Source organism: Dermochelys coriacea, chromosome 8 (genome assembly GCF_009764565.3).
Source record: "Dermochelys coriacea isolate rDerCor1 chromosome 8, rDerCor1.pri.v4, whole genome shotgun sequence".
Classification (NCBI taxonomy): Eukaryota; Metazoa; Chordata; order Testudines; family Dermochelyidae; genus Dermochelys; species Dermochelys coriacea.
The window spans coordinates 93829440-93843208 of record NC_050075.1 but is presented as its reverse complement, the minus strand read 5'-3'; the positions used below and the strand labels follow the sequence as shown (position 1 = coordinate 93843208).

The following is a 13769-nucleotide window of genomic DNA, read 5'->3' as shown; positions in this document are numbered from 1 at the left end:
GGTGCCCAATTTGATATTCCCTAAGGCCTGATTTTCTTGAAGTGTTGAGGAAATGCAACTCCCACAGAAGCTCTAAGAGCTAAGGAGCTTTGACAAGTCAGTCATCTCTCAAGAACTGAGCAGACAAAATCAGAAGCCACTTTTAAAAAAACATTTGGACTTAGGTCACAGAAGTCTGTGACAGCAGTGCCAGGAATAGAATCCAGCTTTGTCTCACTCTCTGCTTAACCACTAAACTATCCTTTCTTTCGGTGAATATAATGCTCATTGAAGATGGCATTTCAACTGTACTGGAAACAGAAGCCTTCCTTTAGGTTCAGCCTGGGCAGTGGCACCAATTCACTTCCATCCTTTTCTGGAGAAGCCAGAAAGGAAGGTGATGGGGAGAGAGACTGAGTTATCCAAGTCATGGTCTGTCTGCCAAGAATCTCAACAGGGTGTCAGCTGCAATTGGGGTTTATGTGACGTGGCCCTTCTTGCATTAGAAATTAAACTGAGCCAAACAACTCATCTCAGATATTTTTAGGGGAAAACTGTTACACTAAATAAACTGATTTTAAAAGGCAGATTTAGAAATAGTACAAGAAAAAGCAAGGTTAATTTTGACAACTCTTTTGTGCCCCTGATTTGCTGTTGCTAAGATTCCAAGTAACACCTTCTTGTGAAGCATGCTGCAGTATCTATGCTGCATATAAAAAAAAAATGTATTGATGTAGGTAATTTAACACTATGATTTAGATTTTAAAAAACACAAAAATTGAAAGTCATGATTCCCACTGGAGCTGTAATTTGGCCACACTGTATGCATGTGAAGGAACAGTGTTCTACAGTAATGCAAAATCCTGCATTACTTGTATGAAGTTCATTTTATGTCTTCATATATGTAATACATAGCCAAGCTAGGCTTGCTGTGGGAATCAGGATATTGAATTCCTGACTTCCTTGTTTGGAATCTCAACCATAGCACTAACAGTCATTAGGATCTGTTTCTTTAGTGGGGTTAGGCAGAGGGGAAAAAAACAATGAAGCCTTCAGAGACTAGTCAGGGTCCACTGAAGGATTATTCAAGGTCTGTGCAGATAGCTGAGCATATTAACCAAACCATCTCCAAACCTCTGCAGGAGCACCTAGCAGTGGACCAGGTGCTGTGCACATTAATATTTAGTTTTCAAATAGCAATCACCTCAATTTGTTTAAAATAAAATGTGATTTTAGAAACAATGGAGCTGAGGATTGAGTCAGACCAATTCCCAGCTTTCCCACTAACCTGCTGTGTAGTCTTTATCTGACTGTGACCCAGTTTCTCCAACCGGAAAAAAGGTAATAGTTCACCTATAAAGGTGTTTTGAGAGGCTTATTATTATTTGTGACCTGCTTTGTGTGATCTAGAAATACCAGTTACTAGCCCTTGCTAAATCCATGCCACATCTGGAGTTTAAGAAAAATTAAATATGGACTAGAAAGCAAAAAAAGTGATTTAACATTCATTAGAAAACCATCTGAATAGAATTTCACCAACTCTTCCTCTCTCTACCCACTAAGAAAATCCTATGAACTGAGAGTATGTATAAGAAATTTCAGCACATTGAGAATTTAAGACAGTTAAGCATCTGAAGATTGGGGATTATATCAGAAGAGCCTTTTCAACCTTAAGTATTGCAACAGAAGTGCAGCACTACAGAAGTGCTTCAGGAGGACAGACAGTAAAATAATCTGAGCCTGCACGTTTGTGGTTCTTTTTAATGACATCAAATGGTTTCAAAACAAAATGCATTTTTAGCAAGTAGTTTGCTTTAGTTTCTCAGTGTTTATAAATATTTCACATCAAAATAGGTATTATTTTAAAACAAGCCAAAAATGACAAAAGTTATAATAAAAATAGCTTCTTGTAAGACTGACTTGTGTGCATGTCTCCTGCTTGTCAAATTTCTCAACACTCCAGGTAAGGTAAATGCATAATAAATTTAGTATTGTGTAGAAGGTAGAAACATTTTTACCAACCTGTCTTAATTTTACATGCTACAGTCTTCCTCCTGTGACAACATTCATCTTTTAGTACTGAGCTCCTTTCTCTTGAATTCCAACTTTTCTTTCTTTCTTTCACTGGAGTCCACTAAACTATCCAATTGCAGCACAAGGGTTTTACAGCTAGTTAGAAGTTGGTACTTGCAATATTTTTCTTAGTGGAAGTATATTTTAAAATTAACTCCACACGGATTTAGATTTACAGTTTCTTTAACATATAAAAGAAAAGGGCCAATGTAGATTTTGCTCAATGCTCTCAGACCTTTGGAAAACAACATCTTTTAATTTCATTTATTTTTGTATGGGCAAGAAAGTATTTTTAATTTAAACAAAAATTCTACAGGGGTTTAGGCAAATGCAGTGTATAGGTTTTAGAAAGCACTTAGACACGAGGCTAACAAGAGATAGACTCAAGAGACACAGGCTTTGGACATCCTAATTCTTTATGCAAAATGAAGAAATCTTTTAAAAGCACTTGACAAAGTATTAGAATAGGATCAATGTGCAAAATACAGATCTAGATTTTGAACACCCTGACTTCAGATTCTGGTTCAGGCATTTATACACAGGAATTTAAAGAACTCTTACTTATTGAATACCAGAATTTGTATCTCAAACATTAACCAACATAACCCTTAAGCCACCTAAAATGGACCAATAAAGTAGAAATACGATAGTACTGTAGCTTATTATGCATTTTTAAATATAAATGTATGAACTCTATAAAAAAGTTCTCTAGGTTCTCCCCCATCTTCCCCGACATAAAATCATGTTGTATGTCAACCAGAAGGACTGGATAACAAAATAAGTTTTGACACTGTGGTAGGAGGGAAAAAAGCATAGGGGTCTTGACTATACAGTTTAAGTTATAAAATCCACAGGGAAATCTGAATGTGTTTTTCTGTTTACCTTCAGGTGACAATGTCCAAATGCCTTAACGCATTGCTGAACGTCTGTTACATAAACTCCTGTCACAAAGAGTAAAAATAATGGATGGATGGATAATGGTCAGGCTGGACTTTCTGCCTGTTGCCAGTGGCGTCTTGCATACAAATTTAAAAATAGCTTGCAAGTAATATGCAGTCAATCTAAAAATACATAATCTGGCTTGGAAAACATCAGCGCAGTCAACCTTGCACATACAGCCCCTTCACCTCCAAACAGAGATGTTAGATGGCTCAAAGAACCCAAGTGCTTTGGGTTAAGTCAGCAAATAAACTATTGTTCACAAACTCTTTATCAGACTCTGTGCCTACAACCAGTGCTGAATATGGTCTTTTCAAAAAAGTTTGTGTTCCAACAAAATTAAAAGAAATTGTGCTTTGTGTGGTACATTCTAAAATTTCAGTTCTCCCCTTTATTATAAAACAAAAACATTCAAATTCTATCTGTACCATGATGTGATGCACATTGTCAAACATCCTAATAAAATCCTGCAGTTTTCCCACTTACCACATAGGAAAGCATCAGTAATTTTCTTCTTGAACTTTAATAAAAAATGGATCCCAAAATAATACATAATTAGATCATACATTTCAATCAGTAAAAGAGAGGGATTTCTTCCTCTTCTGTTCACTGTATCATTCTTTTAGTTCAGTAAGATTAGCACACTATATTTTCATGAATTGGAAAGCAAGAGCCTATCAACCAGCTGAAAATAAACATGATGTGCTGGCTGTGCTTCATGGAAGGCCTAGCTAAAGGGAGGAAAGGTCAGTCCATCATGAAAAGAAAAAGAATAAAATAAATTTGTAGCAGGGAGCTTCTTGGGGAGGGGATTCTTAGCTTCACATTACAACGCTCTATCTGGTTCTGGACTTTTTCCCCAACCTCATCAAATGAGGCTGCACAGCCCGCTAGTTTAACTCCCACGCTGGCAAGGAAACGAAGGAAGATTGGCTCCCCAAACTTACATGAGTTGAAGCAACAGAGAAATCTTCTGCCTTCCACCTATATAAACCCTGATGAGGGGCTCCTCAAATCAAGTTTGGCATTAGGGACGCCCAAGTAGGTGAGCCAATGAGGGGAGGAGGTCACATCCCTCTCTTCAATCTGAGAAGCTCACTGTACAATGGGGCAGAGGCATAGCCTCATATTTTCCCAACTTTCATTTTGGAGGCATCTCCTTCAAGTTTCCTTCTTTACCTGATCAACTCCAAACAAGGCCTTGCACTGGGAACTGCACTCATCATCCACTCTTCCCCCAGCAACTCCAAATAATCATCTCCCCAGTACGAGGGACAGACTTGAGAGACAGACTTCTAAAATAGCATTAGATAGCAGTGTCCTAAGGAGAAATAAACTTTCAAAGGTGCATCCTCTGTACAGCTTAGAAGTTTCATAGGATTTGACCACCCTAATTTATTGAGTGCCAATCACCAATATTCAAGCGCTGATCTGTCCAGACCAGCTGCCTCTGAAGCGAATCTGGCCTATGAAGAAGCATCTTGATTGTTTAAAGAGACACCAGTTTAAGCAATCACTTGCAAAATAGCCCAGTGTTACAAGTGACAGTTCTTACTGATTTTTAAAAGGAAAAAGATTCCCTTGTATGTTTTCTGACTTCACTTTTCAATACAATTCTGCACAACCCTTCTGGATTGCTTTGAAGTGAAATGGTGAAACAACCTGTATTCTAAAGTGCCTTTAAAAGATATTAAATGAGAAAAATCCCAGCAGAAAGCCATCCAATTAGGCCATTTTATTGCTTCTTTCCTATTTGTGCAAATGGATTGTACAGAGATTTTTGCCTCACAACTGAAGTGATTTATGTTTAGCATCCCTTCTTGAATAAAAGTCTCAACTCCAATACACTGCTCTCTGTATTTGGGGAGAGTTCCTCATTGCGCTGAGTGGGAGATCACCACAAGTTTGGGAACACAGAATACTGGTGGCTTGATCTACGTTGTGATACAGAGAAATAAGATTCCCTCAATTGATTTTCGGCACCATGGAAGTGATTTCTAGTTGTCTGTCCATTTTATCATTCCAAAAGGATCAAAAGTCTTGCAGGAAAAAAATCTGTTCAGTGAACCGTTTGTAAAGTTTTTCAGATGGACGTTTTTCCCTTCAGCTTGTCGGTTCCTTTTTAACTGCAAAAGTTATTGGAATCTTTTCCTCCTTTTGAGCAGAAGGAAAGTCCACTTTTGGCTGTGCAAGATCATGCTCAGTAGCATTCTGGCCTTCTTTATCCTTAGATGCTTCCAGAAGATGCTGCATGTTAAGTTTGAAAATGAGGCGAGGGTCTGGTCCAGGAAGAGAGGGGCAATTGCAGCTCTCTCTTATTTTAAGCGCCTATGAAAACAAGCAGAAGAAAATCAAATCAACTTACTAAATACTGTTGTAGGTAAAAACAATTTTGGAGCATGCAGTTTAGTGCATGATAGTCAGTCCCTTAGCTTTCCAGTATGAATTGTATTTGCTAGTTGTATGTTGGTGACTTCAGTATTAGGTCTATATACATATTATCTGACAATTTATCGAGGGAAAGCAAGACCTGGGACAGAAGAACCATTAATATGGTAAAAGATACTGTTTCTAAGGAGAATGTTTTCTCAGCCAGCTCCAGGAAGAATGGATACTTTAAGAGGCATGGTACCATGGTGTTAACTCTATACAGCACTGAAAATCCACAAAACTCCTGTAATTTAACAAAACAATGTTAAGTCATAATACATTCTAATATTAGTACTGATCATTATCATGGCCACTTTCATATCTGCTGTTTTCTGCTTCTTAGTCTTACTGAAAGAAAGTAGAACACAATTGGCAAATGTTGCCTTTTTAATCCTTGCATCAGAAAGTTTATTCCCTTTTTGTTTTATTCCATTCATCCCGATTCTCTTTCTAATCTCATGTTCCAGAAGAGTTCTTGTCAGTTTCCTTGAGTTACTTACAGCTAAATGCTACCCTAACTATTGGGAGGGGTGTTATGGGGAAACTACAGAAAACAATGGCTGAGACCCAGAGTGAGAGAAGAGAGAGTTCATACTGCAGATCCTTTAAAAAAAAAATTTCACCCTTGGGTTAGGTATGCTACGGACTAGAATAGCCACCCTCACTTTTGCAATGTGATGTGTATGTATGGGGGACACAGTGGCTTGTCCTCCTCCCTCACCAACCTAGTTCAGTAGATATACTGCCCTGCTACTAACATAGTGAGCAAGGGCTGCCTTATATGATTCCTTATATACCTACAGGGAGGGAAGGACTTGCCTCAATTTGAAATTCATTCAGATCCTTCCAATAGAGGCAGTACGTACAGATGACTTCTGAAGTTTTTAAAAGAAAAGTCCAGCCTAATAGCTCCTTTTACAAAGAGGTTCTGAAACCATGTTTTTCTAACGAAAATCCTTTTAGTGAAATAAACTGATATCTCTGGAACTGGCTTAGAAACAAATGGAATTTAATAGCTCCAACTGGCCTTTAGAAAAGGCACGTTCCAGAGACATGACAAGTGTTTCTCATCTGTGCTATCCGATAGTGTCTGAATCATCACAAATACAACTTTGGGCTTAGGGCTGCATAGATTCCTCTCAGTTATATATTTTTATTTAATAAAAGAAAGTTAAGTTCAACATTTGTTGTTTTGCAAGCTAATCATCCAAATATTCCCTAAATTTTATCATACATATCAGTTCTGTTTCAGTAACCAATCAATTTCAAAACTGATATTTATAATGACAGACTAAGAGTTTTCTCTTGTTCTCTTGCAAAACATAAGCTGCTGCAAGACTACATTAATGTCAAGCAGCATTATTCAAGGCAAGTAGAAATATAAAGATTTACGTTGTATCTTGAAAAGGGCAACGTAATCCTCTTTAAATTAATTTAGCAGTTTTAAATCTCTGGTTTTCTTGACTATGTAATGCCTATCTTCCTCCTTGGGTTCACTTATCTAAAATAAAGGAGTTAACAACATCAAGAGTTTCATGCAATATTCTTACCCTGCAGAGGCCTCTGCTTTCTTATTACACAAAGCAGCTGGAGGAAGCTGGAGGTGCCTGATTAAAACACACCAATTCATAGTCCATAAAAAACAAAATTAAGTCTACTGTTATGACAGCTGAAAGGCTATGATTAGCATGGGCCTTCCTGTTAAAGACAGAGCTGCATCCACATTCTAGGGAGTGAGTGATTTTTGCAATGATTTTGCATGTGGCTATTTGTCCTTGGCACAGAGGATTCAGTTCTATTTAGTGGGTGCTCTTTCCTAAGCTCAGTTGGCTCCTGTTATTCTTTCTTTTAGTGCAAATAATGTACTCAATGCAGCAGAATCATTTAAATGTTCAAGAAGCCTACAATGTATTCTTTCTGAAAGATAAAGCCTCCCAATGCCTACCTTCAATATCACTATCATAACTTCTATTCTAATAATTTGGGGTTGCTCAAGAAACTCCATTTCCACCATCCAATCCAGCTAATTTAGTTGTAAGGATTGTGAACAGACATTCCTAATTAAAGGCATACAATTTACCACTGGTTTCAGAGTAGCAGCCGTGTTAGTCTGTATTCGCAAAAAGAAAAGGAGTACTTGTGGCACCTTAGAGACTAACAAATTTACCACTGTGATTACCTCAGAAGGCCTTACTAACGGCCTGACAATGACAGTGGTACCCAGTGATCTGACAGTCCTTTTAATGCAAAGTATTATTTATTAGACCAAATGCATTTCAGAGAAAACCAGTTCTTAAAACAATCTGTACTGTACAAACAGACTGTACACATATCTAGCTGACTAGGTATGAAACCATCTTCCACATAGGAATCCTGGTAGGAATTATTCTCCTACAGACCACCAATGCCTCTGGGGTCAGTTAATTCCCTTAGCTCAAACCATTCTCTCCCTCAGCCTCAGAGAGAGAGTTCTTTAAGAGCTGGTTTCAGAGTAGCAGCCGTGTTAGTCTGTATTCACAAAAAGAAAAGAAGTACTTGTGGCACCTTAGAGACTAACAAATTTATTTGAGCATAAGCTTTCGTGAGCTACAGCTCACTTCATCGGATGCATTTTAAGAGCTTTTAAGAGCTGTTTAGTCCTTTTGATCACCCCCTACTGTCCCTTTTCCCCAAGACCAAATCACATTTTAATTGATTACAGCCCTTTGATCTGTTAGGTTATGTTTACATAACTTCTGTAAGCGAGCCTCCCAGCCTGGGTCAACAGTTTCAGGCTAGCCAGGCTCTCCCTAGTGCTCAAATAGCTGTGCAGAGAGCACTTTGAAGTTGCAGCTTGGGCTGAAGCTTGGCCTCTGAAGGGGGAGATGGAGGACGTGTTTGAGAGCCCAAGCTGCAACATGGAAGTGCTGCCAACTATTATTTTTAGACACTAGCATGAGCCCCGCTAGCATGTGTCTGTTGACCGAGCTGGGGCGCTTGCTTCTGTGGACTGTGTAGACATACCCCTATTTCACAGCCTTGGCAAAACAAGGCATATGACTTGTTGGAGGCAGAATGTAAGATCCACAAAACTTGATTGTTTTTCAAGTGTACGTGGAGAGTGGGGAGTGTCCTTTTCCGGGGTCACTCCCTTTTTGGCAACAGTCCTCCTGGAATAAAAGCATTCTAAGTGTGTAGTAAACATTTAATTACTCCAGTGTAATACAGTCTCTCTCAATAACTATGTTACACAGCTCCATGACTGTCACAACCACCTTTAAAAGGAAAGCTGCAGGAAAAGATGTGTCCAAGTTGCTTTAGCATTTTCATCATAGATTGAAAGGTTTTCACCAGCAATTGGATACAATGACATTCCAGGGGAGGTGGGTGAAAAAAAACATTTTTTCTAATATGTTTTCTAAAACTATCGTCTCTCAAAATAGCACTCTTGTAACACCCTATTTGTTCTGGGCCTGAAGTAGACACTCATGTCTGTGTCAGGTCTAAGTACAGTATTCTCTCTCTCTCTCTCTCTCTCTCATTTAGAAAACATTACTGTCAAGCTTATTAACTTCATAAAATGTAGAGGCCAATACAATTATACTAGCTAGTAAAATATTTGCCTTTACTTCATGTCACAAACAAAATGAAGTTCTGGAAAATGAATAGTGCTTGTACAGTATATACACAAGGCCTGTACATATTTTCCTGTACTTCAGGTTTACCTTTATGTTCAAATAATTTGTTTGCTATAGTTGAGAACCCTAAATAATTACAAATTCATAAGCATGAGTCACTTAAGCATTCCAATTCTGATTTTACTAAACTCATAAGATTGAGAAAAGAGGATTGGGGTGGTGGGAGCAAGGGGGAAAAAAAAAAAACCTGCACAGAATTACATATCCCTCCAAGAGACTGTTCTATATCCAAGGACTGCGTGCAGTATGGCAGCTCAAAAAGAGGACAAATATAAATGGATATTAGACAAATTGGTCACCAAAACACAGAACACTGAAGTTTGTGTTGCAGAATCAAGCTTCCAATTTTATTAGTTGGAAATTTAAAGTTAATTGTAAATAAAATACATGTTATAGGTTTTTAATATTTGTATTTGGAGTTCTACATTTCAGATGCAATTTTCATGTTGGGTTACAGTACTAATTCTCTAAATTACCCTCATAATAATAGAAGCAGCTATAAGACCCAGATCCCATCTTGCTCAAAGGCAAGTTATGATGTACATATTCAAAATGCTGTACTGTGTCATCATGTGAAAGTATATTGAAATGGTTATACTATTAAATGAAAAAAAAGGTTGATGTATGTATCTGTTCTCCAATTTTCCATATAAGCATTCTAGTTACTATGATAAATTATGTTAATGATTAGGCTACACACTGTAAGTATTCTAAGCATAACAGATAATTCTAAGTATATAAAACAAACTTTACCATGAAATTATTTACAGATTTAAAAAAAAAAAAAAAAAACACATTTCTAATGGCTCCTTTTGTCAGTCTGTATGCAGCTGGTTTGCACTAATATAGTTGTCTTACTATCTTAGAAAGTAACAAAATCATTCAAGTTAATAGCAAACAATGTAGGTTTTTGGGCCTTAAAAGATACAGTAAGCAGTTCTAGACTAAGAATTCCAGATTTCTAGTACTATTGACATTTCATTCCCTGAGATAGCTTTCGGTCACATCATTGTAAAGTACAATGTCATCATCTAAAGAAAAACCTTTCCTATGGTCTGATAAGAATGCAGAGCAATTTATTGTCGTCTTGCTCAGAAAGTATGCTAAGAAACACAGTAACATCATCAAAGTGTCCTTTAAAATTAACTGTTTTCTTTCACTGCCATCTGGTTGTCTGGAAAAAAAATTTCTAATCTGAATGGTTGAGTAGTAGGTAACGATTGGCAGGGTCACTTTAGTTGAGGTACTATCAAAAAATGAATACAGATATAGAGTTCACCATCCCCATTTTTAATTTTGCCTACTCCCAGTATAACTGATAGTATATTTTCTCTTTAGCCTCATGTTTTCATAACAAAATAAACCTTCCAAGAGATTTACTCACGACACTTTCCCAGTAGTGTATCTTGTTTTCCATTGCTTGATGTATGAACAATACTGAGCATATCATATGGACACCTGTAGTGCGGCAATGCTGCAACAAGAAGCTGTTGCTGGTAAATAAAACCTGGCTTTAATAGACTAGCACTGAAAACAACATTCCCATTTTTCATCTAGCTCCTCACACAGTTCTCTAGATTGGGGAGAAACAGGCACCAGGTCAAACAGAACCAATTACCACCTCTGCCTATAATTCTTTCTAGCTGTTGTGCATCAGCTCCACTTATCCACTGAACTCTTCTCGAGAGCACAAAGCCCTTACTCCTGCTTCCCCAGCCCACGCAACACGTGTTTGAGGTGGAATTCAAATTCTGCTCCTCTTCCTCAAATATCATTGGGGGAAGAGGACTTCAAGACATCCCCCACCCAACCTTCCTGATGGCTGCTCTTTTCAGGGGCTGGGGAAAGCAGGAAGGGTTACTCTACCTGGCAAACTACAAGAGATCAAGCAGTGATAAAATAAATGCCAATGCTCTTCAAGGGCATAAGAAAACTTTTTTTGGTCTTAGATTTGAATTTCCTGCACCAGACCAACCAGTAATTCACTACCAGCCTGCTAGCCAGCTGGTACTTGTATTTAAAAAATAAAAAATCATGATCTCTATTCCTTTGGTACTGGTTTATCTATAATGAGGGCTCCAAGAACACTGTACACATCTTCATTTTCCACTTCAGCCACTGTGATAGGATTTTATAACATTCCTATTAAAATCTGCTCACAACTTAAATAAAGACCACAGAGTTATTTTGGTGAAGCAGGGTAGGTTATTTTGAAAAGAAGCTGTCTAGATATCCTTCAATCTCCCACCCGCAACCACTATTTTGGCTTATGCCATCATTTAGCACACTAATTGCACTTTCTCCAATTGAATGAAAGTCTTCTCTTTCTGAAAGTTCTATGGAAACAGAGTATTTTTATGATCCCCTGGCTAATAAATCTCCAATAGTCAGAGTTTGGCAGGAGGAAAAGATTGCAAGTGATAGTTAGCTAGTTGTACAAAATATACAGCAACCACTTGTTTTGGGATGAAGTAGTAAGTTTCAAAAAGCAGTTCATTTTGTTGGCAAAAGAGGAGTTGCGACTGGAATAGATTTGCTACTGCGAAGGATAACAACAGACAGAAAGCCTTTACTTAGCTTTAAAAAAATGCCCTATGTAATTATCTATATTATATTTCTGGAGAAAGGGGACCTTGTTTGATAATGGAACACAAGTTTAGATTACTCAGAACTGTTTTCACCTACAATGCTGACACCTGGGTAATGGGGGCTTTTTGGTTCAGCCACCAGTGGCTGGGTAATTGAGCAAATTAAGAGGATCCGCAAGCAGTTACCTACTTGGCATTCCTATTAAAGGACATTTGAAAGAAAGAACAAAAAGCAGACTCCAGGAGATGGATGGGCAATTGTGAGAATTAGCTCCATTTCCTTAGAGTGGGGTAGAACTTGCTCTCTAATGTGATGGAACAGCTAAAGAGAACCAAAAACAAAACCAAGCTGCAAAATCTACAGAGGCCCATGATTACTATGGATATTAAGAAACCTTTTACTGGGGATCTGACATCACTCTTAGGCAAAGCTGTTCATGCCCTCTTCAGTGAGAGAAAATGGGGAAGCATGGCTTACTCTGTGTGATAACCTAGGTCCTAGGACTTGTAGCTAAAGGAAGTGGAAAACAAGAGAACTCAGACTTTGTCTACACAAGCACTTTTGTTGGTAAAGCTTTTATCAGTCGGGGTAACAAAGTTTCATCAACAAAAGCGCCAGCATGAACAGCACTATGTTGGCAGGAGACACTCTCCTGTCAACATAGCTACAGTGCTCATTAGAGGTGGTTTAATTATGCCAGTAGGAGAGCTCTCTCCTGCTGGAATAAAGGGGCTATACAGGAGATCTTACAGCAGCGCAGCAATACATCTGTGCCACTGTAAGGTCTGTAGTGCAGACAAAGCCTTAGTGTCCCAACCTGACCTCTGGATTCCAGCACAGGTACAAGATGCCACAGAAGACCTAAGTTACTTTGTCAAGCCTGTATTTATTAAAGGGAAGAGCCATTAACAAAACAAAAATGTTAAATCTTAATCACAATGTACATTTCATCTAAAGATAGCTGAGAAGCCTACAGAGTAATAACACTTTACCTATGCTGCTTTAATTTTTCTTCACCTAATGGAAGTACTGAGTAGGTTAGTATTTTATAATGGAATGTTTCTGCAAGGAAAAAGGGCAAGATAAATGTGATGCTATGAAATTAGCTCATAAATCAACACTAAAGTATAGTTCTAACAACCTTTTGCTGGGCGGGGGAAGAGGGGGGAGAAAAGACAACACTTCTCTCAACATTCTCTGCTCACCTCTGGTATAAGCCGGTCCAAGTGTTCAGCTCTGTTTTCATGAGAAGGGTGTGTGGAGAGCCATTCTGGTAATTTACGCTGCCCTTGAATGGTCTCTACTAATTCCATCTGCTGCCAAAACACAGTGCTTGCTCTTACATCCACACAAGCCTAAAAGTAAAAAGGAAATATCACTGTACTATAATTCTCAAACACATTTTAAATTAGAATTCTCCAAAGCTCCTTTGACTGCATCCCTCACATGAGCATAAGAATGGCCATACCTGGTCACACCAGTGGTCCATCTAGCTCAGTAGCCTGTCTTTCAACAGTGGCCAATACCAGATGCTTCAGAGGGAACAAACAGAACAGGCAATCATCAAGTGATCCATCCCCTATAATCCACTCCCAGCTTTCAGCAAACAAGAGGCTAGGAACACTCAGAGGGTAGGGTTGCATCCCTGACCATCTTGGCTAATAGCCATTGATGGAGCTATCCTCCATGAACTTATCAAGTTCTTTTTTTGAATCCTGTTACAGTTTTGGCTTTCACACCATCCCTGGCAATGAGTTCCAAAGGCTGACTGTGTGTTGTATGAAGAAGTGCTTCCTTTTGTTTGTTTTAAACCTGCTGCCTATTAATTTCATTGGGTGACCCCTGATTCTTGTGTTACGTGAATGAGTAAATAACACTTCCTTATTCACTTTCTCTACACCCGTCATGATTTTATTGACTTATCTCTCATCTCTTTTCTAGGCTGAACAGTCCATCTTTTTAATCTCTCCTCCTAAGAAGTTATTTCATATGCCTAATCATTTTTGTTGTCCTTCTCTGTACCTTTTCCAATTCTACTATATTATATCTTTTTTGAAATGGGGTGACAAGAACTGCACACAG

At 38.3% G+C, this 13769-nt stretch overlaps 1 protein-coding gene across 10 annotated transcripts in view; it reads right to left on the bottom strand.

The window, feature by feature from the left end:
* Positions 1 to 2450: 2450 nt before the first annotated feature.
* OMA1 (OMA1 zinc metallopeptidase) overlaps positions 2451 to 13769 on the bottom strand; it is a 35434-nt gene continuing 24115 nt past the window's right edge. For 5 of the 10 annotated variants that reach the window (XM_038413379.2, XM_038413381.2, XM_043490959.1 and 2 more), the window contains 2 exons: positions 12893 to 13042; positions 2451 to 5319 (listed from right to left, as the gene is read on the bottom strand). In XM_038413379.2, coding sequence (XP_038269307.1) covers positions 5095 to 5319; positions 12893 to 13042 — 375 coding nt within the window. In that variant the 3' untranslated portion in view covers positions 2451 to 5094. Of the gene's footprint in view, positions 5320 to 10485; positions 10573 to 12679; positions 12750 to 12892; positions 13043 to 13769 lie in introns of all 10 variants that reach the window. The other 5 variants (XM_043490954.1, XM_043490957.1, XM_043490956.1 and 2 more) reach the window with 2 other exon arrangements.